Below are 25,450 nucleotides of genomic sequence, written 5' to 3' on the forward strand. Positions count from 1 at the left end.
TGTTGTCAACTGACATGACAAACAGGAAATTCTTAAATCATCTTTGGACCATGAAGACTGTTTAGACCCGTGAATGCAGACATATTTCAGATTCTTTAAGAAGTAAAAGTGTGATCAAATGTTTCAAGTGTAAATTATTATGTTAGTTATTGATAATTTATTTATTCTTCAGTTACATATAGTGCTTCTGAATCATTATTTGATTTTAGTGCATGTGATACAGGTTTGTATATTTGTTTGTAGTGTTGATATACATGCACATGTATATTTCAATTTTAATGCTTTGAAATGCATGTAAATGTTAACATTATTATGATTTAATTACTAAAGCAAATGGTTCAATTATAAATGAATGATAAAATGTGTTTAATTCACCACACATCAATAAAGTAATCATATTGTATATATGAAGATCTAAAATATGTGATTCAGTTATCCGGATGTTTCATGTATCCGGTCAATTTTGCTGGGAAGCAAAATCTCCAGATTAATGTGGCTACACTGTACACGTAAATCTGAAAAAGTTTCTAGTCTTAATTGTCACCCCGATAGAATTTATATTGAACACATATGAACAGATATACTGGCTTAGATATGAATTGACATTTCATACGTATTGCTTGTTCATGTTTCTTGGATTTATTGATAGACTGAGATGCAGAATGTAACACTTAAAATACACATTCAACATCCAAATAAAAAAAAATAATTTACCTATCTACCTTCCCAGTCTGAAAATTTAGGGTTGGGTTAGGGGAAACAAAGATATTTTTAATCATGGCCGGCCCTATTGAAATGGAGTGTAAGGTTTTGAAGCATTTTCAATAATCAAGAGCTTATTTTATATTTAGAAAAATTATATTTGTTTAATTTCTATTAATTATTCGTGTTTATCATAAATGAAGACCAAATACATAAACTCATATAGAATATTATGAATAAATACAAAAATCAACGGACTGTTTGAGATTTCACTGGCTACCTTACATGGCTACATTTATGAAGCTTTGAGTTTTGGGACGCATGGGGTAATAATATTTGAAGGTATATATATTTGACCACAAGTATAGTGGGGAAATATGTTAGGAATTTTTTAATATTAAATCTATGAGACAGCAACACTAGAATACAGCAATATCAGGCCTCAACTGTGCACAGCTTTTTGTGCGCCGTAAATCGAAGGTTTTTATAAGGGCTGGATCTGTAGCTCTCTGATCTGTCTCAATATTTTCTCAGAGAGCCACATATCTCCAGCTACTTCAATGTAAAAATCAGTAATATATTTCCCAGAAAATTGACAATACTATCAAAACTCAGGAGCAAACCTCTTTAAAGCAACTTCATGAATTGCATTGGGACTGACTTCAGCTGAAGCTAAGGTGCATAATGCATGAAACAAAATGTGATCATAAAACATGTGAAACACAAAAAGAATAATATAAAGAACTCTTGTACCACAAGATAAAACAGACCAGGGTCAGACATGCAAGGTGCACAAGAAAGCTCATACTGCAGTATTAACTTTGAATCAGTTAAATCAACAGAACATTTTAAATGAGTTAATTTAAAGGACACAACACATGTTTCTATAAACTTTTTCATTTTTTCAGCAAAATTAATTCTTTTCATTCCTAAAACTACTTTACATGTGTTTTTAATGAAATATTTTGCGAAGTTTGAAAGTGATGAAATTCAAATCTTGTGATATGCATATTTACTTTCGCTATTTTGCGCGCCATTATGTGTGACGTCATATGCACCCTTTGGTTTGAAAACATCTATTAGCCATTTCATAAACAGATTAGATTTAATCGACAAAAAACCAATTATCACGTTAACGGCTTGTAAATAAGATTGCATTAAGGTGTTTTGTGCAATGTAAGGGTGTAGTAGTTGTCAGTAGAAAGGATTTAGACTTGGATAAAAAATTTTGTTGGAGCAAGAACTTTACGTTTAAAAAATACACTCAGTCACCTTTTCAAACACTGCTTGGACAGAGACCCAGCTAAACTGCGAGAAAATGGATATATCGAAGCTAAGCACTGCTAGGCCTACAGCATATACATAATTCTGTTCTGATCTTCAAATTCAATACACACTCGGATCAACTGACCTTCACCTTGTAACAACATAACTTTGCTCCCGGTTTCTACCAACTGATAGATTTACAAAAATGTTAAAGATACAAAATAATTGAACTTTTGATTATAAATAATAGAATATTGTATTTCCTAACTTTAAATTGAATTATAAAATTATTTCTCATTGAACTTGTAACATTTTGAGTGCGTCAATACAACGCTGTGCTCCCACTTCCTAAAGACGTGCGGATCGCAATTCAAAAATGATAAGATTGCTTTATCAGAATAAAATATTGTGATTTCCACTTTAAATTTGATTATTTTTATTGAATTGTGTGTGTGGTTTTTTCTTTGCTTTGCTTTCCGAAATGCACCTGACAGTAGCTTGGCCTTTGGCCTAGTTGTCAACAATGTAACATACAGTGGAACCCCGTTATTACGTTCCCCCTTTATTACGTTAGTCCGCATATTACGTTGGAATTTCAAAGCACAAAACCATTTCTTAACAAACCTATATAAAATAGACCTCGTTATTACGTTGTCCCAAGATGCCTGGACTCGGTATTACATTGTAAAAATTCCGACAAAAACGTAATAAACCCCTAATTATTCAATAGTGATTCTCAAAATAATGAGCCATTCACACCTTGGCTGCCCCAGGCAGTCACCATGTAAATTTCTTGGTCTGTTAGGGGATTAGAGACGCTTGACTGATCACGCTTTGATAGATCTAGGGACATTAATACAGGTGAATACTCAGTATCGAAGCCAGTGATAAGCAATTAAATGATGTTTATTTAGAAATTGTACTCAATAAAATTTTCTTCATTTTTCATATATTTTGATGATCAAAGATCAATTAAAACAATTGTCAGTTATTTTGACATAATAGTTTGGGTGTTGTTAGATTTCGTCCATAAATATGCCGATCAAACTGCCCAGTGTTATCGGCCGATTCGTGCAGGGCATTTAGCTCAGTGAACATTTTAAAATCCCTTGATATCTGTTTTTGATGTGCACATCATTTTAGTGCCATCATTTAGAGTTATGAATGTGATCTTAATATTAGTGCATTATTTTTTAAAAGTGGATTGCGTTTGTTCTCCGTGTTTATCGTTGGTGAAAAAAGTGTGCAAGTGTTGGATATCGAGTGCATTTTGTGTCGTCGTTTTGTTGGTTTGTTTTGGGATGGGATTTCTTAAATTGTGTTTTGTATCGTGTAGTTGAGATATAACTTAAGAAAAACGATGTTTTGTTATTTTTTGTTTTATGTATGAATGTTGAATACGAACCGGAACGAGTTATTTAGAGAAATTTATATGAACACATTATGTTAAAGTTGAACAAAATGGCAGAAACGAAAGCAGATCTGCAATGCTTATCAAAGCATCCTTATTTATCCTACACAAGAAATAAAGAAAATGGATGAAAACATGAAGAATTACGGACATTTAAGATAAGATGTAAATAAATCAAGTGTCATAGTCTTTAAAACAAAGACAGTATAGATATGTTCATACACACACCTTCACGGAGTATCAACGGAAGATATACAGTTTCCAAATGATATTTTTAATGGATTTCACTGGGAACGTTTATTACGTTGACCCCGGTATTACGTTATTTTATCGTGACAAAATGGAAAACATAATAACGGGGTTCCACTGTATTATAATTTGTCTAATCCAAAAATAAATAATAATTGCAGTTTATTTTAGAAAAACAGCACCAATTACAGATATACAGGAATAACATTACCAAATAGTGTGTAGACAGTGACTCATATTATTAAACATTATTTACTCGCAATAAATTTGCTGATTTCATATTCGCTTTCCTCGCTATATTTTGGGTATTTACATCGCTATTTGTATGCACTGGTGGTGAAAACATATATATAACTTGGCAAATTTGTCAACATCGGTCTAAATGTTGTCCATGGTGAATAAATTAGGCCCTTAAAAGCTGAGTTTTTAATAATATCTCGCACTACTTTCACAATCAGTTGATCGAAGAAGGGCGCATGTGACGTCACTGTACCATGTGACTACCTAACTAATTAACTAGACTTTTTGAAATCGGGGCTTAGATTAAAGCCTGTATTGTGGTTAATTATCGCAATATTTCGGCGAACGAACTATTAGAATTAATTACTACAAGCATAAGGAAGACAAAACGAATGTAATTCTGTATAGTATTACTTTGAAAACATGAGATGTGTCCTTTAACCTATTAAGTGTATCAAAATGACCATAATTACAATAAATATATCAAAGTTTGAAACAAAATGTTTGTATTCGATGTAGAAGAATAGAGATTTACATCCAGCTTTTTTGCCTCATACAATACTTTCAAAATGTCACCTAGGATAAAAGCATATAAGCACTGTAAAAAACAAAGGTACATATTTGAAGTGATTGGAAGAAATAGGTAATAAGAAGACAACACATTTCAAATTTAGCAATATGCATAGCTGGGAAAAGAAGAAATACATAAAGCATTCACTCCAAACCCTTTTTTGCTGGTATAAAATCAATATACTCACCACAAAAATATGCATGCAGACACTAGAGTTACTATTCATAGAGATAACATGAATCCCCCCCTCCCCCCCAAACCGTTTAATCTAGGGCCTTATATTGCTTTGTAAAATGAAGTGATGATAAACATGGTTTAATGTATAGCATCCCCCTGGTACGCTCTACAACTCTTAGTGAGGTAAGTCGAATAACTCTTACAGTCATGTTAGCTAACTCTTGTCATAGAATCATTACACAATCTTCATAACAAATATAGATCATTAGTTTTATCCCAAACTTTAATTCAAATGTCCATCGATTCCTCAGTCCAAAGGCCATAACTCTGCCAAAAGTTATCCAACTGGACCCTTTTAATTAAGTACTTGACCTGCATTATTCTCATGATATATCTATATCCCAAATTTTCATTTAAAATGTCCATGTGAGTGGAAGCTGTGAATTATTGAAATTTTTTCAAAGTCCAAGTGGCTCAACTCTCCCAAATATTTAATCATTTGACCAGAACCAAATACAAACTTGAACTGCATATTTTCAGGACATATTTATATCCCAAATTTCATTTCAAAATGTCCATGTCTGAGTGAGATAACGAGCAGAAACTGTGAAATGATTTTAAATTTTCTAAATTTTCTTAAGGGGCTACCCTACATCGTCATAATGGCTGACTTCCTTTTAAAACATAGATGAAAATATTTGTCTATTCATTTCAAATTTCATCGTCTAGTTGAATAGCTCAGTAGGTTAGCAAGTTGACTGCTGGACTGTAGATCGCGGTTTCGAGTCCAGCAGGGGTTGTAAAGGGGTATAGCGCACTTGGTATGCAATTTCGCCTACTTAAATACCTTTTTCTTGAACATCATTTTTTACAAATATTCTGCTATACAATGTCAGTTTATAATTATGTTTATCCAAATTACTTAATAAAGATATTTGTATGTTGATAGTATTTTTATTTGATAAGCATAAACATCACCGTGATTATATAGAGTATATAGTAGATGTAACGTAATGGGCATAAAAATTTGCAAACTGTTGCAAAAATAAATCAAAATGAATTTCTGCCTTATTTTGCATGTTGGTGTACTTTTCATGCTAGCTAGCATACTTGAATATAAATAAACTCAAGCCTGTCTGTCATAACATTGTATCACATTATTCTAGCTATGTGTGATTAACAGTCGTTATCGATAGCCTTTCATCCCGTAAACGTGGCTATCTGTGTGTGCTGACTCAGAGGTGTGACTGATGACTTAGGTACACTTGTACCCTGTTTGTCCGGTTTCTTTTCTTTTTAACCGAGCACTTAACTATTGCTTGACTAAAGCCTCCAAGTATTTCGACTAGGCTATCTGAGTAAAATTGACATCCCTACTTCTTTATATATTGTGGTAATTTTAACTGAACATTTCATGAAAATAATGAAATTCATATAAGAGACCGGATTTCCACAAGTCAATGTATGGCTTGCTTTCCAATCTCTATTGTTACTTGTACCATGTAATATTACATATTGTCATAAATTTATTGAATAAATATTGTATCGTTTAAGCTAAACTTTTAGCTGTATATTATACACACGAACTGCATCCACCCCCCCCCCCCCCCCAATTTTCAGTCAAAAAAGTGTGTGTGCGTGCATAAAAAACACAAATTATATTCAGCAAAGTATGGTGTATACCATATTTTAGTTGAATTTGCACATCTGTAACAGAGATACTGAACGAAAACTGAATAATGACAGAGAGATGGAAAAGGGTACCACTAAAAAGTCTCAGACATTTCATATCAGGGGCATGAAAAATATTGCATGGTACTTGGCATCTATGCATCCAACCTACTTGTTTAAGAAGTCTTATGGATTCTATGACAAAATCGCTCCAATTCAAAAACACCCTGTGTCAAAGTAACTTTCAAATGTTTATTAACTGAACAGAATGTTTCAACCATATTTATGTAAGTTGTCTGCATCTTTCAAAAGGTGTTGGCACTGTAATTTTTTCACCAATTATATATCAATTTCAACATAGACTCCAAAATGGAAAGGGGTAGTGCTTAAGAAATATAAGATAAAACTCATTTAGAGCTAACCAGGGGAGTTGACTGGCATGTCCCAATTAGGCATCGGTTCTTCCTGGCTGCCGCGGCTGTCAGAACTTTCCGAGTCACCTAGACAACAACGAAAACATGCAGTGACAACATGCAGCTTCTCACAACAACAAACAACTGATAACTTGACACACTCGGTAACTTGGGAGTTAGGCCAGTTTTTTAATTTCTTGGTTTACGGATCCCCCCCCCCCCCAAAAAAAAATTAGGGTTGGTTTATCTTGAAGAAAAACAGATTTCAGGTACTCAGTGATGTTTTTCAGTTTATCCCAAACTAACAAAGGTTGAAAAATTACCGCTATCAATTATACAACTATTTTAAAATACATGTATATTCTTTTTAAATAGCACTGCATTTCTCATCTACATTAGCAGCAAGAATATTGCCAATTGTATGAGAATTATTTATTTTTATCAATTCTTTTTTCCATGATGAAATGCCATCTATTTCGTTGAGAAGAACGATATAGGCATCGTTACTGTCATCAGTGGCCATATCAGTTTACATGGGTTTTTTTAAAATACGGAATAATCATATTTCACATAATGAAAATTAAGTGATTACCAAATACTTATCAATTAATATATCATAGGTTTGCGTTTCAGGATTTTCTATTCGTAAAATTTAAAATGCATGTTGGATAGAATTGACAAAATTGAAAAAAGTTTAAATTTGCTTCTTTTTTTTTCAATTCCCCAAAAATTAGGATTGGCGGATCTGTAAACCAAGAAATAAAAAAAAACCTGTGGCCTTATTGTTAATTTTGAAACAGAAATGGTGGTTCCCAACAGTCAGTGACAAAAACACAGCATATAAAAGAATGATGAACAAAAATAAGAAAATTACAATGGATTACACATTGAGAAATATTCATACCAATGAATTATGAAACATTCAAAATTGGAGGTCCTTGTTTCACAATCACATGTAATTTTAATTTAGTACGTGTTAAGGTGGCTCACTACACCCTGAAATAGTTTCTCAAATCAGTACGAATTGATTTAATCATAAAAGACATGATGATAAATTATAAGTATATATGCCAAAAAAAGGCAGAAAATATGCAAATTTGGATAAAAACATGATTTTCAAAAAAATAATTTCAACACATATATAAACAAAAGACTCGAGATTTGAACTCGAGATCTGCGGTTCACCAGCCCAATGCTTTAACCACTGAGCTATAGACAAACAAATCGATTGATACAAATAATTTCACAAAACATTTAAAACGCCATCTTGTGACGTTGTGTCATAGGCTCCTTAGTGTAGTGAGCTACCTTAAACATATTATAAATTCCTGGTTTCAAATTTAAATTCTTTGATAATATACATCTCATCATGAAAATCTTTCAATGTGACAATTGTATAATCCATGTTACTGCATGTTATATTCTATATCTAGTTCTAATTGTAACGGGGACCGTTACAGATGTTCTCCAAACATCCCCCATTTACAAAGTGATGCCATTTTGTTCCATTAAGTTCTATTGAATCATATCATTCAATATACACTTTAATTAAGAACAGTATAACTTTCACTTTATTTTTCCAAGTTATAAGAGAGCTATATGTAAGTTAAAGCATTATCCAATCAAAATGAACTGAATGTGCATGCACTTGCTGGTCAGCAATTTTGTCAGTTCGTTAATTATCTCAATCCGTTAATCATCTCAATAGATGTCTACAGTATAATTTTTAAGCTAATTCATTGAAAAGCAAGGATCTAGGGTGTAGATGTTAAGGGGACATTCATGCAATTGAAATAAGTAATTCTGATCATGCTAATCAATTAAGCATCTCAATATGTACTTATACTATGACTTTCAGTCCATTTCATCAGGAAACAATTCAGTTATTGATGTTTAAGTATTATCCAATCAAAATTCAGCACATGTGCTTGTGCGTGCTGGTAAGTGATTTTGACCACATACAGTAGATAGGTAGGAGTCCTAAAATATATCTATAACTTAAATTTCAACACATATCATTGAAAACAATCAAAGGCCTAAAGGGCCTCAAAGTTGACTTGCCCACGATTTCCAACAAGGGGTGAGGGTATACTGCATCATCATATAAGCTTTAATTCTGAATCTTTAAAGTATGGTAAAACATGCGTATTATGCTTATTAAAATAACTAGATATCTATGGAAATGCAACATCACAAACTAGGAACACGAAACATCGGCTAGAGGAATTTACCCATAAAAGCTTAAAATATTGTGTGAACATAAAAGGTCAAGATCAAAGGTCACTATCGGTACTTGTACGTCCAATATCAAAAGCCTACAGCAAAAGACAAAACAGTAACAGCCCAGACACAATTTGTAGCAGGTATTGATACAAATTATTCTGTTGAAGTCTTCAAAATCTTGATCGACTCTTCCTTTGTTCTGTTTACATGAAGTATTCCCGCAAAAATGTACCATGTGCGTATGTAAATGATGTTAACTTGTTTGTTGTTTATTTATTTAAACAAAGCAAATATAGAATTAATTAATTCATTTCAGATATTTTTTCATCAGAATTCTGTTAGAATAATGGATTTACATGTGGAATAACACTGCTAATGTGAGTGTAAGGAACGATAACTCTGGGTAGAAATTGAACAATGTATATAACGTATTCATGCTTGTTTAGTTGTCTCCAAACCAAATGATAAAGAAGCAACAGATGTTTGTCAAGCATATATGCCCCCCATGGTGCAAAATTGAAAAGGGTTATACACATACATCATTTAATTGATAGTAGTATCACCAATTCAAATTATTGAGCAGACACTATCTTCTTATGTCAGGAGTGGATTGACCATGTGATCTAAAAATCAATAGGGGTCATCTACTCCTTATGCTGTACCAGTGTACCAAGTTTGGTGTCAATCAAGCAAATAATTCTTTGGAGACAATATATTATTATGTCCAGTTTAATCCTTGATCTTTGACCATGTGACCTCAAAATCAATAGGGGTAATCTTCGCCTGAAGATGTACTAGTGTATCAAGTTTGATGTCTGTCAAGCAAACGGTTCTCAAGATATTGAGCAGACAGTATATTCCTATGTCTAGTTTGACCCTTGACCATGTGACCTCAAAATCAATAGGGGTCATCTTCTCCTGAAGATGTGACAGTGTACCATGTATATCTGTCAAGCAAAGGGTTCTCAAAATATTTAGCGAACAGTATATTCCTATGTCCAGTTTGACCCTACATCTTTGTCCATTTGACCTCAAAATCAATAGGGGTCATCTTCTCCTGAAGATGTACCAGTGTATCAAGTTTGATGTCTGTGAAGCAAAGGGTTCTCTAGACATCGACTGGTCAGTATATTCCTATGTCCAGTGAGACCCTTGACCTTGCGACCTCAAAATCATTAGGGGTCATCTACTTCTTGGGATGTACCAGTGTACCGAGTTTGATGTCTGTCAAGCAAAGGGTTCTCAAGATATTGAGCGGACAGTAGCTTCCTACGTCCGGTGTAGATTGACCCTTGACCCTTTGACCTGAAAATCAATAGGGGTCCTTTTCTACCCATAACCAACCCACATATGAAATATCATTACAATCAAGTGAAAGGTTCTCAAAATATTAAGTGGACCACATGTGGTCTACTGACTGGTACAAAGCAATATGCTCCTCTTCTGTGAAGGGGGGCATAAAAACATAAATTTGAAAATTGGCATTTCATTGTTCACTCCCTATGATGACCAGAAGTGACACCTATTCTTAGCTTCGTTCCACACACCTACTATTCGAGATGTATCTACCACATCAATTTGGTGTGTAAATCTGCATAAAATTCTTGGAATACTACCAGACAAAATTTCTTGAAAAACAGCCATATTTGCCGTCTGGAAGTGAATTTTGAAAAAAATGTTTGATGATACGCTAGAGGTTGATGGTGCCAATAACATATAGGAAAATCATATCAAAAACATGAGTTATAAGCGAGATATATAGGGACAAAGAAAAAAAAAGGAAAAAAGAAAAAAAAAAGACCAATATTACGAAGTTTTTATCTAAAAACTGGAAGTTGATGTTTTAACTTTCAATAAGTCTAACATTTTCTGAAACTCTAGAAGTGACCTGATTATACCATGCAAGTTTTGTTTCAAAAGACTGACATTCCTTTTTTCACTTCAGTGACAACCGGAAGTGACAACTGACATGCTTATTAACCTTGTTCTGAACATCTACTAATTGAGGTCTATTAACCATAAAAATTTGGTGTGTAAATTTGCAACTGTATCCAAGAAAACTCGCGGACAATATCAGCCAATATGACTTCGTCTGCAGGGGACTAATAAACTGTATAATCACTATAAAGTCTTCTGTTGCAAAAGGAAGATCTTAATAAGAATAGTAAGAAACAGAGTAAAAACAATATGTCTTCGACACCATGTGTTCAGGAAATTACAATAATAACGAAAAACGGAGTAAAAACAATATGTCCCCGACACTATGAGTTCAGGGACATAATAATAAGAAATTTAGCAAAACCAATATGTCCCCGACACAATGTGTTCAGGAACATATTAAGAATAACTAGCTATAACTGTGTTGGGATGCTAACACAAATGTCCCTGAACACCTCCCCAAGTTAGAAATGGACCCTGGTCAAAATGGACTCAGTTTTTCAATTAACCCTAGAAACTAAATTTGGTTGAAATCTGACAAACTAGATTTTTTGGTAGCCATTTCAAAATAGCAGCCATTTTGAAAAGTGATTGCACTCCTCCTCATGACCCCTATCAGCCCATTAAAATTGGATCTGTTGAAGCACTTTCATAAAATCATGCTGACAAGTTCATTGCCAAAGAAGAGGAATAATAAGAAAAAACAGAGCAAAAACAATGTCCCCAACACTATGTGCTCAGGGACATAATAAGAATAATAAGAATGGAGAATAAACAAAAAGTCCCACACACTATGTGTTCGGTTACATAATAAGAAATGGAGCAAAAACAACATGTCTCCGAAACTATGTGTTCAGGGTTATAATAAGGCCAAATAAAATTAAAATTACGGTTCTCAGACCCCCGCACATCCCTTTTGAAGTTGCCGCATTGCCGATTTTATCGAATTTTCAATAAAACAAGAGGCCCAAGGACCACATCGCTCACCTGAGTTACCTGGCCAATATCTGAAGACTTTCCATATATATTTGCATGTAAAACCTTAGTCCGTATTGTGGCCCCAACCTACCCCTAGAGGCCATGATTTGAACAAACTTGAATCTGCACTATGTCAGGAAGCTTTCATGTAAATCTCAGCTCCTCTGGCCCATTGGTTCTTGAGAGGATGATTTTAAAAGGTTTTTTCTATTTATTCTCAATTTCCCATGTAAAACTTTGATCCCCTATTGTGGCCCCAAACTAGCCCTGGGGGCCATGATTTGAACAAACTTGAATCTGCACTATGTCAGGAAGCTTTCATGTAAATCTCAGCTCTTCTGGCTCATTGGTTCTGAGATGATTTTAAAGATTTTCCCTATATATTACTATGTAAAACTTTGATCCCCTATTGTGGCACCAATCTACCCCCGGGGGCCATGATTTGAACAAACTTGAATCTGCACTATGTAAGGAAGCTTTCATGTAAATCTCAGATCTTCTGGCTCATTGGTTCCTGAGAAGAAGATTTTTAAAGATTTTCCCTATATATTCCTATGTAAAACTTTGATCCCCTATTATGGCCCCAATCTACCCCCGGGGGCCATGATTTGAACAAACTTGAATCTGCACTATGTCAGGAAGCTTTCATATAAATTTCAGCTCTTCTGGCTCATTGGTTCTAGAGAAGAAGATTTTTAAAGATTTTCCCTATATATCTCCATGTAAAACTTTGATCCCCTATTGTGGTCCCAACCTACCCCCTGGGGCCATGATTTGAACAAACTTGAATCTGCACTATGTCAGGAAGCTTTCATAAAAATTTCAGCTCCTCTGGCCCAGTGGTTCTTGAGAAGAAGATTTTTAAATGACCCCACCCTATTTTTGCGATTATCTCCCCTTTGAAGGGGCATGGCCCTTTATTTAAACAAACTTGAAAGCCCTTTACCCAAGGATGCTTTTGGCCAAGTTTGGTTATAATTTCCCCAGTGGTTCTGGAGAAGATGAAAATGTGAAAAGTTTACAACGACGCCAACGAACAAATTTTGATCAGAAAATCTCACTTGTGAGCTAATAAAAAGTTGGTTATGCGCTTACGTATCCAAGAAAAGAAATCTGCATTCACGATCATTTTCAATTTCCCACTAATATGCATTCAGAATTCTCTTGCATCGATCTTTGCGACTTCCGAATGAATCAGTCTATACTCAGCAGGGTTAAACACTAACAGTGGTTCGAGACCACAAAGAAATTACAAGGTCCACCTGAAATTTTGGTACGATGGACCATCGGTCCAACTGAAATTCAAACTGAAAATGCAATCAATTAAATTGTTTACTCTTCAAACACTTCAAAAACATTGCCAACTTTTCCATAAATCCGAATTTCCTCAATTTTTCTTTTATGATAACACATTGTATGTAGATTAACTTAATATATCCACTTCCTAAATCAACTTGAGAGTTATTAGGTAAGGATAATGAGTTATTTGAAATAGACAAAACAATATTTTCAGTGCATTTTGTGTGGAAAAAAAAATCTTTGAAACTGTACACTTTGTTTGGGGAGTCTAATCACCAGAAATGGGTATATTGAATACTGGATTGTAAAATGGGATATTAAAATATTTCATTCAGATAAAGTCTCGTTTATTTTTTGTAATTAATATTGACACATGACATGTATATTAAAAGATAGTTAACTTTAAATCTTAATTTACTTAATAAAAGAAATCTATTGGATAAATTTTTTTATGTACTAGTAATCCATGTACTCATGTAAACACAATTCTTTGCTGGATCTGTGTGTCAGAAGTCTGATGCTTTACTCACTGAGTTACAAAGTAACAAATTTATATGTCTATCGATATACTAAGATAGCATCACAGTATCTTTAGAGCTGATGTTGTATTGATTTTACCATGTCCGACTTTAAATAAAGATTATTGCATTATTATTATATTAATTATATTATATATATTATTATATCAATTATATAATACATATTATTATACACAGTTTCAATAAATCACCATGTTGACTACTGTATTTATGTTTCAGTTATAAACTTTTATTTTTAAAATTTCGTTTCCGACAAGTTTGGGATTAAAAAAAAAAGCCAGGTCCCTCATCTATTTAACTGTTAATAAAATTGAAAAAAAAAAAGAAATGCCTCACTCCCTCATCTGTTTTTGAGAAAATCGACCTGAGAACCAGTGAATTTATTTTATGTGGCCTAATAAGAAACAGAGTAAAACCAATATGTTTCAAAACTTCGCTTGGGGAACATAATCAACAAATATCTTTGCGAGATGCAGCTAGGTTAAATTCACAGCTACACAGTATTGGTTTCTCTTCCGTTTATTTTCTTGGTTTCAGAACCAAACTCGTTCAAATTTCAAATTCACAGTGTCAATTTCCATACAGCAAAAAGATGCAGGTCATTTTTTTTCACTAGTATTAATTAATTCATAGATTTATCCCCAATCGAAAATTAGGCTGTTAAACATTATAGAGTATTTAAATACTGTAGATCTAGAAATCCTCATGAGATAAGCACTGTTGATTTACAAATAACAAGTAACAAGAAATGTTTTAGAAACAAGTATACTCCTCGTGGTGCAAAATTGAAAAGGGTTATACACATGTATCATTTAATTGATAGTAGTGCCAAAACAATTCAAAATATTGAGTCGAAAATATCTTCCTATGTCCAGAGTGGATTGACCCTTGACCTTCAACCATGTGACCTCAAATCAATAGGGGTCATCTACTCCTTAGGATGTACCAGTGTACCAAGTTTGACGTCAATCAAGCAAATGATTCTTAAATTATAGGAAACAATATATTACTGTCCAGTTTGACCTTTGACCATGTGAACCCAAAATTAATAGTACCAAGTTTGATATCTGTCAAGCAAACAGTTCTCAAGATATTGCGCAGACAGAATTTTCCTATGTCCAGGGGTGGATTGACCCTTGGCCATGTGACCTCAAAATCAATAGAGGTCATCTACTCCTTAAGATGTAACAGTGTACCAAGTTTGATGTCTGTCAAGCAAAGGGTTCTCAAGATATTGATTAGAGAGTATCTTTCTATGTCCAGTTTGACTCTTGACCTTGTGACCTCAAAATCTTCTTATACTCATAACCAACCAACAAATGAAATATCATTACGATCAAGATATTGAGCGAACAACATGTGTTCTGCAGACATACTGAACGGTACAAAGCAACATGCCCCTCTTCTTTGAAGGGAGCATAATAAACAAATATCACAAGATATATGCATTTGTTACTTCTGACATCTTGCAAATTTACTCAAAATAAAATCTTTGCAAGTAAAACTGGATCCCAGTAATACATGGAATCTATGGTGGTTAAAAAATGGTATGAGGATTTCTGCTTACATTGTTTAATTCAGTGATTATTGGTGTGCCAAATACGGTGTGCAACAAAACAGTGTGGACAAAATCTAATTATTGCAATGTACTGGGTACATATATGTTAACACTATTCTTTATGAAAATGCACAACAGGAAAACAATTCTTTGCATTTCAAGTATTGGAAGCAGGTACAAGGAAAGAAAACAACAATGAATTGAAAATGAGAAGCTCATACCAAAATAACAAGAATCTAAAAGAAAACAAAGGTATTCAGTGACAAATCAAAACACAGTGGGAAGAACGTAAGTGCACATAGTAAAGAAAACAAACTCTTTGCTTTCACTTTGAAAACAAACTTATTATCTGTAGTGAAATACACACTCCTCTACTAAATATCAAGATTTCAGTCCACTATAATATCTCTCTGACTCACCTTTCAGGGTCTGAAGTTTAAAAGCCTTCTTCTTGGACTTCTCCTTCTTCTCAAGTTTTTCCATGTCATAGGGCAATTCTAGGGAACTGTAGTAATTTCAAAACTTTAAATTTCCTTTTCTAGCATTCTTATCTATTCAAATCTCTATGCTTTTTAGAAATTTCACTTCCATATATTTTAGATGTTTCCCAATTCTACCCTATTTGTTAATCAATGTGATTATCTTTAGTTTTTGACACACTACTAAAAGTAAAGAAAAAAAAATAGAGTAACCAAAAGGCCTTTTGACTACATCACTCACCTGACTCATTAGCTACTTGATTTAAATAAAGTGCACCACCACGGCACATGATACGCTCATCAGATGTTAATTTACATTTCCAACTGTTTTCTATGTAATAACCCTTTGGAGTTCCAATATGTTAATTTCCCCACAACTCATTTCTCAGTTCATGCAAAATAAAAGGTCAGTGGGTGGGAGCTATGCAAATTAACATGGAAGGCCATGTGTATGTATGTCAATTTCTATTAGGCAGTATTTTTTATTTTTCATATTGATTTCAAATATAAATATAAGGAATCACGGTCTAGTTTGTTTGGTATACATGAGGTGATTAACTACAATGAAAAACGGCTTTGCCATAATGCATATTATCACATTTTCCCTTTTAGTCAATCACCTGCCATAATCAACAAACTAGACAGTGATTCCTTGATAAACAGATGAGTGTGCCTGTGGCACAACCATGTCAACCTTGGTGCAACAATGGACTGGTCAAGATCAGTGCTCCATGTCACACTTAATATCGGGTTTTTAAAGGGTGACCTAAAATTATTTTTTGTTGCCATTTCAAACTTTTTGGTCACCATCCATGAAATATTTTACTCACCACTTTGAAAACACAAGTGTTAATTGTAAAGGGGAAAATTACAGATGTTCCCAAATAGGGTTTGACACTAAGGAACGTTCGACCGACCGAGTCTAATAAATGATTAGACTAAATGGTTAGGTAAAATGTCGATTTACTAGTCCGACTGGTCGTGTTAAAAAAATAAACAAGAAACTTTACTTTAAACCATAAGATATTTTATTCTTAAAGGACACATCTCATGTTTTCAAAGTATACAATATTACATGCATTTTGTCTTCTTTATGCTTATAGTAATTAATTCTAATAGTTCGTTCGCCGAAATTTTGCAATAATTAACCACAATACAGACTTAAATCTAAGCCCCGATTTCAAAAAGTCAAGTTAATTAGGTAGGTAGTCACGTGGTACAGTGACGTCACATGCGCCCTTCGGATTGTGAAAGTACTGCAAGATATTATTAAAAACTCAACTTTTAGGGGCCTAATTTATTTACCATGGGCATCATTTAAATCGATGTTGACAAATTGTCCGAGTTTTATATGTGTTCGCCACCAGTGCACACATATAACGATGTAAATACCCAAATATAGCGTGTATGAAATCGGCAATATTGTGAGTAAATAATGTTTATATGGGTCGCTGTCTACAAACTGTTTGGGGATGTTATTCCTTTATACATCTGTAATTGGCACCGTTTTTCTAAAATAAACAGTGCAATCATTATTTATGTTTGGATTAGACAAATTATGATACGTTAAATTGTTGACAACTAGGCCCTATGCCAAGCTATTGTCACGCGTGCATTTCGGAAAGAAAGAAAAAGACAACACGCACAAATCAATAAAAATATTCAAATTTAAAGTGGTAATCACATTATTTTATTTTGATAAAGCAATCTTAATACTATTTTTGAATTGTGATCTGCACGTCTTTAGGACATACAAAGTGGGAGCACGGCGTTATAGCCTACTGACGCACTCAAGATGCTACGAGTTCAATAAAGAAATAATTTTATAATTCAATTTAAAGTTTGGAAATACAATATTCTATTATTTGTATAATTAAAAGTTCAATTATTTTGTATCTTTAATTTTTTTTCTTCTTGTTTGTAAATCTACCTGTTGGTAGAAGTTACATTGTATCGTTGATATATGTTGTTACAAGGTGAAGGTCAGTTGATCCGAGTGTGTATTGAATTTGAAGAGCAAAACAGAATGTATGCTATAGGCCTACCAGTGCTTATAGCTTCGATATATCCATTTTCTCGCAGTTTATCAGGGTCTCTGTCCAAGCGGTGTTTGAAAAGGTGATTGTGTGTGTTTTTTAAGGTAAAGTTCTTGCTCCAACAAAAAAATTATCCACGTCTTTTTTCTCGTACCTTCCTTCGAAAAATTGAAAAATACTCAGTCTAAAACCTTTATACCGACAACTAGTACACCCGAGCATGGCACAAAACATCTTAATGCATTATTATTTGCAAGCCGTTTACGAAATAATTGGTTTTTTGTCGATTAAATCTAATCTGTTTATGAAATGGCTAATAGATGTTTTCAAACCCGAGGGCGCATATGACGTCACACATAATGGCGCGTAAAATAGCGAACGAAAATATGCATATCGCAAGACTTGAATTTCATTGCTTTCAAACTCGAAAACTACGCAAAATATTTCATTTAAAACACATTTAAAGTAGTTTTAGGCATAAAAAGAGTTAATTTTGCTGAAAAAATAAAAAAAGTTTAGAAACATGCGTTGTGTCCTTTAACTAAAAAAGAATAATTGTAAAGAGCAATTTTGAACTGTGTGATGACACAATCTCTATTCTTAGTTCTAATAAATAAGCTGCGGTCGGAGGTGATGTTTTACAACATCTACTTGATGTTAATGTGTGTAAAGTTATGTTTTGGATGAATATATATAAATTGAATTCATTTTCATTTAAAGGCATAGGATCTATCTTTCATCTCAAAAATGACATCACAATATTTTGCAAGAAGAACTCCAAAAAACAAATTCGTAGTATATATTATGAGTTATATAAAGCTGCAACGCTTTGAAATTGAAGTAATTTTGACGTTTTAGCCCTGTATAAAATTTTTGTCTGGAGGACAATATATTAAACTGGTACCCTGCTGATTGGTGGCTACACACAAACATAAGAGATGCGAAGTCAACAGGGTACCAGTTTAGGCAAATGAGAACAGGGAATCATTTTTGTAATTATTATCATATCCAATGTGTTTGTAAACATTCTGAAGAACTTTGTGTGACTTTCTGGTTATTATCTTAAATTTTGCCACCTTTTTGGAACATGTAAAATTTCACCAATATCTTAGACCCTATGCCTTAAAAAAAAAACCCAGTTTATTTGAATTAAATATAAGAAAGTGTTTATCAAATTAATAAATTACGTCGTAAACAGCCATTTTTCGGTGTTGACATATGTGTGGGAATGTCTCTATATTCAAATACGACTTCTCCTCCTCAAGGAAAGATGTCCCAAGAGAAACAAGAATACCTCAAATGGTACATAATACACCCGTGAAATGCTTACATAGGGTGTTTTTCTTGTGCTATAATTTGTATAACTTTGCTTCAGGTAGTATCAGCCATCATGAGGCTGTGACAAACTTTCATATGAACAAAGGGTCTTAGCTTAAAAATCAAGATTTCCTCAAAATGGACCAAGTTCAACAACCTGTAATTTTAAAAAAAAAAATGGAAGAAAATCAAAATCCTTCCCCAGATGCACATCTTCAATACCCATACAAACACTCCACAAAATAAAATGGTCCTCACTTGAAAACTGGGGGAGGAGTTGGGCGGACAAATTATGTACCCTCCATAGAATATTAATTTCCAAATAGACTAAGTTCAACAACCTGTAATTTTCTCAAAAATTGTAGAAAATCAAAATCCATCCCACATGCACATCTTCAGTACCTATACAAACACTCCACAAAATAAAAAGGTCCTCACTTGAAAACTGTGGGAGGAGTTGGGCAGACAAATTATGTACCCTCCATAGAATATTAATTTCCAAATAGACTAAGTTCAATAACCTGTAATTTTCTCAAAAATTGTAGAAAATCAAAATCCATCCCACATGCACATCTTCAATACCCATACAAACACTCCACAAAATAAGAAGGCTCTCACTTGAAAACTGTGGGAGGAGATGGGCGGACAAATTATGTACCCTCCATATAATAATTATTTCCAAATAAAGGGGCAAAACTCCAGGAAAAAAGGTCGAAATGGATCAAAATTGCAGTATGATCTAGAGTGACCCACAAAGAAGCTACACAGCAAGTTTCAGCATGATATGTGAAAGGGAAATGAAATTATAAAGAGAAAACCCCGAACGGACGGACGGACGGACGTATGTACAGACATCGCTGTATCATAATACGTCCCGTCTAAAGAAAAAGGAAAACGTTGGGAGGAAACAAAGCAGGGCTTATGAAATAGAAATTTAAAAAAATGTTTGAGGTCATTTTATTCTAAATGGACATGTGCCGGGTAGAATTTAAAGAAACAGAAAATGTGTTTGAAAATGAAAGCATTAAATTGAATGATGAGACTAAAGCTTTTTTTTGGAGACAATTAAATACACTTTAGTTCAAACTTAACTAACTTAATGTTTGCCATTTGAATTAAGTATTTAAATATGGAGAAAATATCAGTTTTTAAATATGGAGAAAATATCAGTTTTTTCTGGAAAGTTGGTCATGGCTGGTAGATGTAAGGTCCGATAAAGTAAAAATCATCTGAAGTAGCTCGACTGGTCTAGTGCTAAAAAAAGTTAATGTCAAACTCTGCCAAAACATCCCTAAATTAGTACACAGTTTCAGTATTATCCAATCAAAATTCAGTGCATGTACGTGCTTGTGAGTAATTTGACCATGTTGAAACGTTACAAGTCTAATTATATAGCTACAAGATAAAGTTCAAAATATTTCAATGAAAAACAAGGAACTGACGGAGTCCAAAATATGAAGACCAAAAACAATGCACGCGTGCATACACGTGTATTTAAGCACAACCAACAATCTTACATTGTAGGTTTTAGTAGTATGTACCTATGACCTCAATATCATTCCATATACCGAATTCATGAGAGACATATGTATTTGAATAGACAATAAAATTTGAGGGCACGTCCTTGTGCATGCAGGGAAGTGATTTTGACAACAACAATCAGTAGAGAGTCCCAAAATATATCTGTAATATGAATTTCAAAACTATTCATTCAAATGTAAAAATATTATAGACCAATACTTTTAGATGTCAAAAATTACAATGCATATGCATTCACATAGTATGTTATCATGGGCTGCCAAGAGGCCAGCTGTTATTTGATCTGTACATTCAAAGATTTACGCTGTGTTTCTGTGGGATGAAAATGTTTTCTGCAGGATTTGGTAATAAGTTGTTTTTTTATGTAAAAGGAATTTCTGTTTCATCTGACTACCATTCAAATTAAATATCAGTACTGCTAAGTAATGATAAATAGATATTTATCACGTATCCAAATGTAACGATAATTTTGTATGCACAATCCACAACACTGCACCTGATAAATCCACATGGTACAACAGAGTGAGAACTAGGTCAAAGAAGATTGAAAGCTGTCTCCATCTAAAGTTTGGTGTGCTTTATTGCGATTAGTATTTGAATTGAGTACCGAGTTAATTTACCTTGCCAATCAAATAATAATGAAAGTAAGAAGTTTATGTTATTAACAACTTATATTGGAGATTTTTAGAATTTGTTCACAACTAATCGGAAGTGAATGAAGTTTTTTTTATCCTTATAACAGTGTGTATCGGAATTGGCCTTTTGTGGCCAATTTGACGCTTGCGTCAATGTTTTCTTGTTTATAATACTGAGAGATACAGAAATATATGTAATATAAAAGAGGTCAGGTCTAGTGATGTTTTAAGCTAATGGTCCAACTGGTCTAGTTCTTTTTAAAATTATTATTGAGCCTTGGACAGACAGATATAAACGCCATACCATAATACGTCCTGTCTTAGATGGGCGTATAAAATGGACATAATATGTACATGTAGTTATATTCATAAAGGTAGGGAGACACTTGTGACAAGTATTTTGACTGGGTATGAACTTCAATTAATGGTATCAGTCAATCAGATGCATTAATAGAACAAGAATTGTTTTAGAAACATATCATACATGCCTCCTGTATGGCAATATTGAAAAGGATGAACTTTACAATTAGAATGTCTGTAATAATAGTAAACAAGAGCAATTAGAATGTCTGTAATAATAGTAAACAAGAGGCCCATGGGCCTAGAATCGCTCTTCTAATACATTGGAAAACAGGCAAAAATGCTCACTAACCAAGATTCATCAATTAACAAAGTTTGATGATGTTAAGTCAAATAGTACCTGAAAATTTAAATGTAACTGTCCAAAAAGTAGGTCATGGTGACGTACTTTTGGTCGCCACATTGAAGACTCAAGATGCATCAACTGACAAGTCAAATAGTATTCAAATATAGCTGTCAAATTCCAAAAGAAGGCCACAGTGACCTACTTTTTGGTCGACACACTCCAAAGACTCAAGCTGCATCAAAACACAAAGTTTGATAATTGAAGTCAAATAGTATCTGTAATATTCAGATATTAACATCAAATTCCAAAAGTAGGTCACAGTGACCTACTTTTTGGTCGACACACTCTGAAGACTCAAGACCCATCAACTGACAAAGTTTGATGATTGTAAGTCAAATAGTATCTGAAATATTCAAAAATCCAAAAATAGGTCATGGTGACCTACTTTTTAGTCAACACACTCTGAAGACTCAACATGCATCAACTGACAAAGTTTGATAATTGTAATTCAAATAGTATCTGAAATATTAAAATATAGCCGTCAAATTATAAAAGTAGGTCAGGGTGACCTACTTTTTGGTCAACAAACTATGAAGACTCAAGATGCATCAACTGAAAAAGTTTGATGATCCTAGCTTTAATAGTGTCCAAAATATGCATCTAAAATTGAAAATGTGAAATTTGAATGTCTGCAAAATTCAAAAAGTAGGTCACTGTGACCTACTTTTATTAAATAAATATGTTTCGAGGCCTCTAGATGCATCAACTTACAAGGTTTGATGATTCTAAACCTCTCGGTATCTTAAATAACAACCTAAAATGTATTCATAAATGATTAGCCATGAAATTCAGAAAGTAGGTCATGGTGACATACTTTTCACATGACGCAGTTCAAGGCCCCATGATCCATCAACTGACAACTTTTGATGATCATAGGCTCAAAAGTGTCCAAGATATGCATCAAAATCCATTTAATAATAATTACCTGCGAAATTCAAAAAGTAGGTCACCATGACCTACTTTTGAGACAACATGATATTAGGTCCTAAGATGCATCAACTGACAAAATTTGATGATCCTAGTCCTTATACTAAGCAAAATATCAAAGTTTTAACAAAACAAAATTTAAGGCCAACTTTGAAGTGACCTTGAGACCACACCCTTTGCCCCAGGATGATGCCTTGAACAATTTTTTTTTATCTACAACCTATCCTCATCCTTATGCATAAGTTTGGTGATAATTTGCCCAGTGGTTCTTGAGAAGATTTTTTAGCAACCACTACTTTTGTTTGCATTTTCCTAATTATCTCCCCTTGTTAAAGGGTCACAACCCTAGTTTTAGTACAAATGAAAGCCCTTGGGCCAAGGATACCCTGTGACAAATTTGACAAAAATTGGCCAAGGGGTTCTTGAGATATAGCCCTTTTCCCAAAAAGTTGACGCACACCGCACACCAGATATATGGTCATATGATTAGCTCTTTGAGCCTTCGGCTCAGAAGAGCTAAAAATATGGGTTATCTACTAGTCAGGGGCAACCATAATAAGTTTGTTCTCTCAAGATATTGAGCAGACATTTCCGAATATCCAGTCATTTGAGACATGATCTTTGACCTTGTGACTTCAAAACCAATGGGGCCATCTACTATTTAGGAGGCACCAGTGCACGAAGTTTGATGTCTGTCAAGCAAATGATTCTCAAGATACTGAGCTCACAATATCTATGTCCAGAGTAGTTTGACCATTGACCTTGTGGCCTAAAAATTAATAGAGGCTATCTGCCCCATAGTAGTTTGACCATTGACCTTTGCCCTCAACTTCAATAGGAGTTATCTACTCTTTAAGTAGAACCAGTGTACTAAGTTTGATGTCGGTCAAGTAAAGGGTTCTCAAGGCAGTGAGCAGGCAATACATTACTGTTTCCAGTTAGACCCTTGACCTTGTGACCTCAAAATCAATAAGTGAACATCTACTTCCTAGGGGGAACCAGTGTACAAAGTTTGATGTCTGTCAAGCATATGGTTCTCAAGATACTGAGCAGACAATATCTTATAATTTCAGTTAGACCCTTGACCTTGTGATTTCAAAATCGAACCAGTGTACTAAGTTTGATGTCTGTCAAGCAAAGCATTATCAAGATAATGAGTGGTCCAGTTTCACCCTTGACATTGTAACCTGAAAATCAGTAGGGGTCATCTACTCTCCCTCGGCAACCACTGTACAAAGTTTGGTAACTGTCAAGCAGAGGGTTCTTTAGATATTGAGTAGACAAGATTTGGTTTACAGACGGACCAACAGGTGCAAAACAGTATGTCCCCCTCTTTTTCAGGGAAAGGGGGGAGGGGGGGAGAGGGGGGGGGGGGGGTTGCAAAAAAACCCAACAAAACAAATACATATTCAGGAACACAAGAGGAATATTTGTACTAAGTATAGCAATTTGGCATGCAGGTATTCTGGAAAAGAAGTCAATTTTGTCTGACATGGTGGCTATGTTAAAACTTATTATTGTTCCATGTAGTAGTCAATAAAGCATTAAGCTTAGGTCACAATGATAGACAGACCTCATAAAATTTCCATATCAGAAAAGCAGACATCAGCCCATGGATTAAGCGATTTCAAAATTTTTACTTAAAATCATCCTTGATCTGTAGCCTCAACAATTAGACCAAAACGGCTAGAGTTAGAAATGAAACATTTTAAAAAATTTCCTTCTAGTGTTCAAAGAATTCTTACTCAGGGTGGAAGATGTCTCCTCCATACACCTCCTTCGACTTGCTCTTGATGCGCTTGTGACCTTTGGATTTGGAGGTCAGCTCAAAGTCAGCATCATCAATAGTGCTGTCAAAATGTCCGGTGGTTTTGACAACTCGGGGCTTGGACTTTTTGGGTTTGGGTTGGTGCTGGGGCTCAGGAGTGGAGTCCCGTGCACTGGAGCTCTACAAAATGATAAATATTTGGAATTTTAATTCATATATATAATGTGTATAGAAAGAACAAGAGGTACTATGAGCAATGCTCACTAAGCATACCCCCGTTACCCCAATCTCCCAAAGAGTGTTGTTAATAGGTATAAATGACCTCTTTCCTGAGTGTAAAAAAAAAGGGGGCATGACAAAACCTTGGGCAGTCTCTTCTCTAGGAGTGCGCTTGACCTTTGACATTATGACCCCAAAATCTATAGGGAACATCTTCGTCCCATGGGTAGTCGATATGTATGATATGGTGACTAGGTGGAAAGGATACCACTTTAGAGCCCAGAAACCATATTGCTACTTCAATGTCCAGTGCGCTTGACCTTTGACCTTAAATTCAATAGGGAACAACTTTGTCCCATGGGTAGTCCAAATGTATGATATGGTGACTGTAGGTGGAAAGGATAACGCTTTAGAGCCCAGAAACCATATTGCTACTTCGATGTCCAGTGCACTTGACCTTTGACTCCAAAATTGATAGAGAAGATCTTCGTCCCATGGGTAGTCCATAAGTATGATATGGTGACTGTAGGTGGAAAGGATAATGCTTTAGAGCCTGGAAACCATATTGCTACTTCTATGTCCAGTGCGC

At 34.3% G+C, this 25,450-nt stretch overlaps 1 protein-coding gene across 6 annotated transcripts in view; it reads right to left on the minus strand.

Moving 5' to 3' along the window:
- The window catches only part of LOC125682081 (transmembrane protein 131-like), a 212,392-nt gene that overhangs the window by 48,247 nt on the left and 138,695 nt on the right, over nucleotides 1-25,450 (minus strand). For 2 of the 6 annotated variants that reach the window (XM_048922470.2, XM_048922471.2), the window contains exons 29-32: nucleotides 24,620-24,822; nucleotides 15,655-15,740; nucleotides 15,457-15,471; nucleotides 6,710-6,787 (exon numbers count right to left, since the gene is read on the minus strand). In XM_048922470.2, coding sequence (XP_048778427.1) covers nucleotides 6,710-6,787; nucleotides 15,457-15,471; nucleotides 15,655-15,740; nucleotides 24,620-24,822 — 382 coding nt within the window. The remainder of the gene's footprint in view (nucleotides 1-6,709; nucleotides 6,788-15,456; nucleotides 15,472-15,654; nucleotides 15,741-24,619; nucleotides 24,823-25,450) is intronic. The other 4 variants (XM_048922473.2, XM_048922472.2, XM_048922475.2 and 1 more) reach the window with 2 other exon arrangements.

This window comes from Ostrea edulis, chromosome 2 (genome assembly GCF_947568905.1).
Source record: "Ostrea edulis chromosome 2, xbOstEdul1.1, whole genome shotgun sequence".
In the NCBI taxonomy this organism is placed as follows: Eukaryota; Metazoa; Mollusca; class Bivalvia; order Ostreida; family Ostreidae; genus Ostrea; species Ostrea edulis.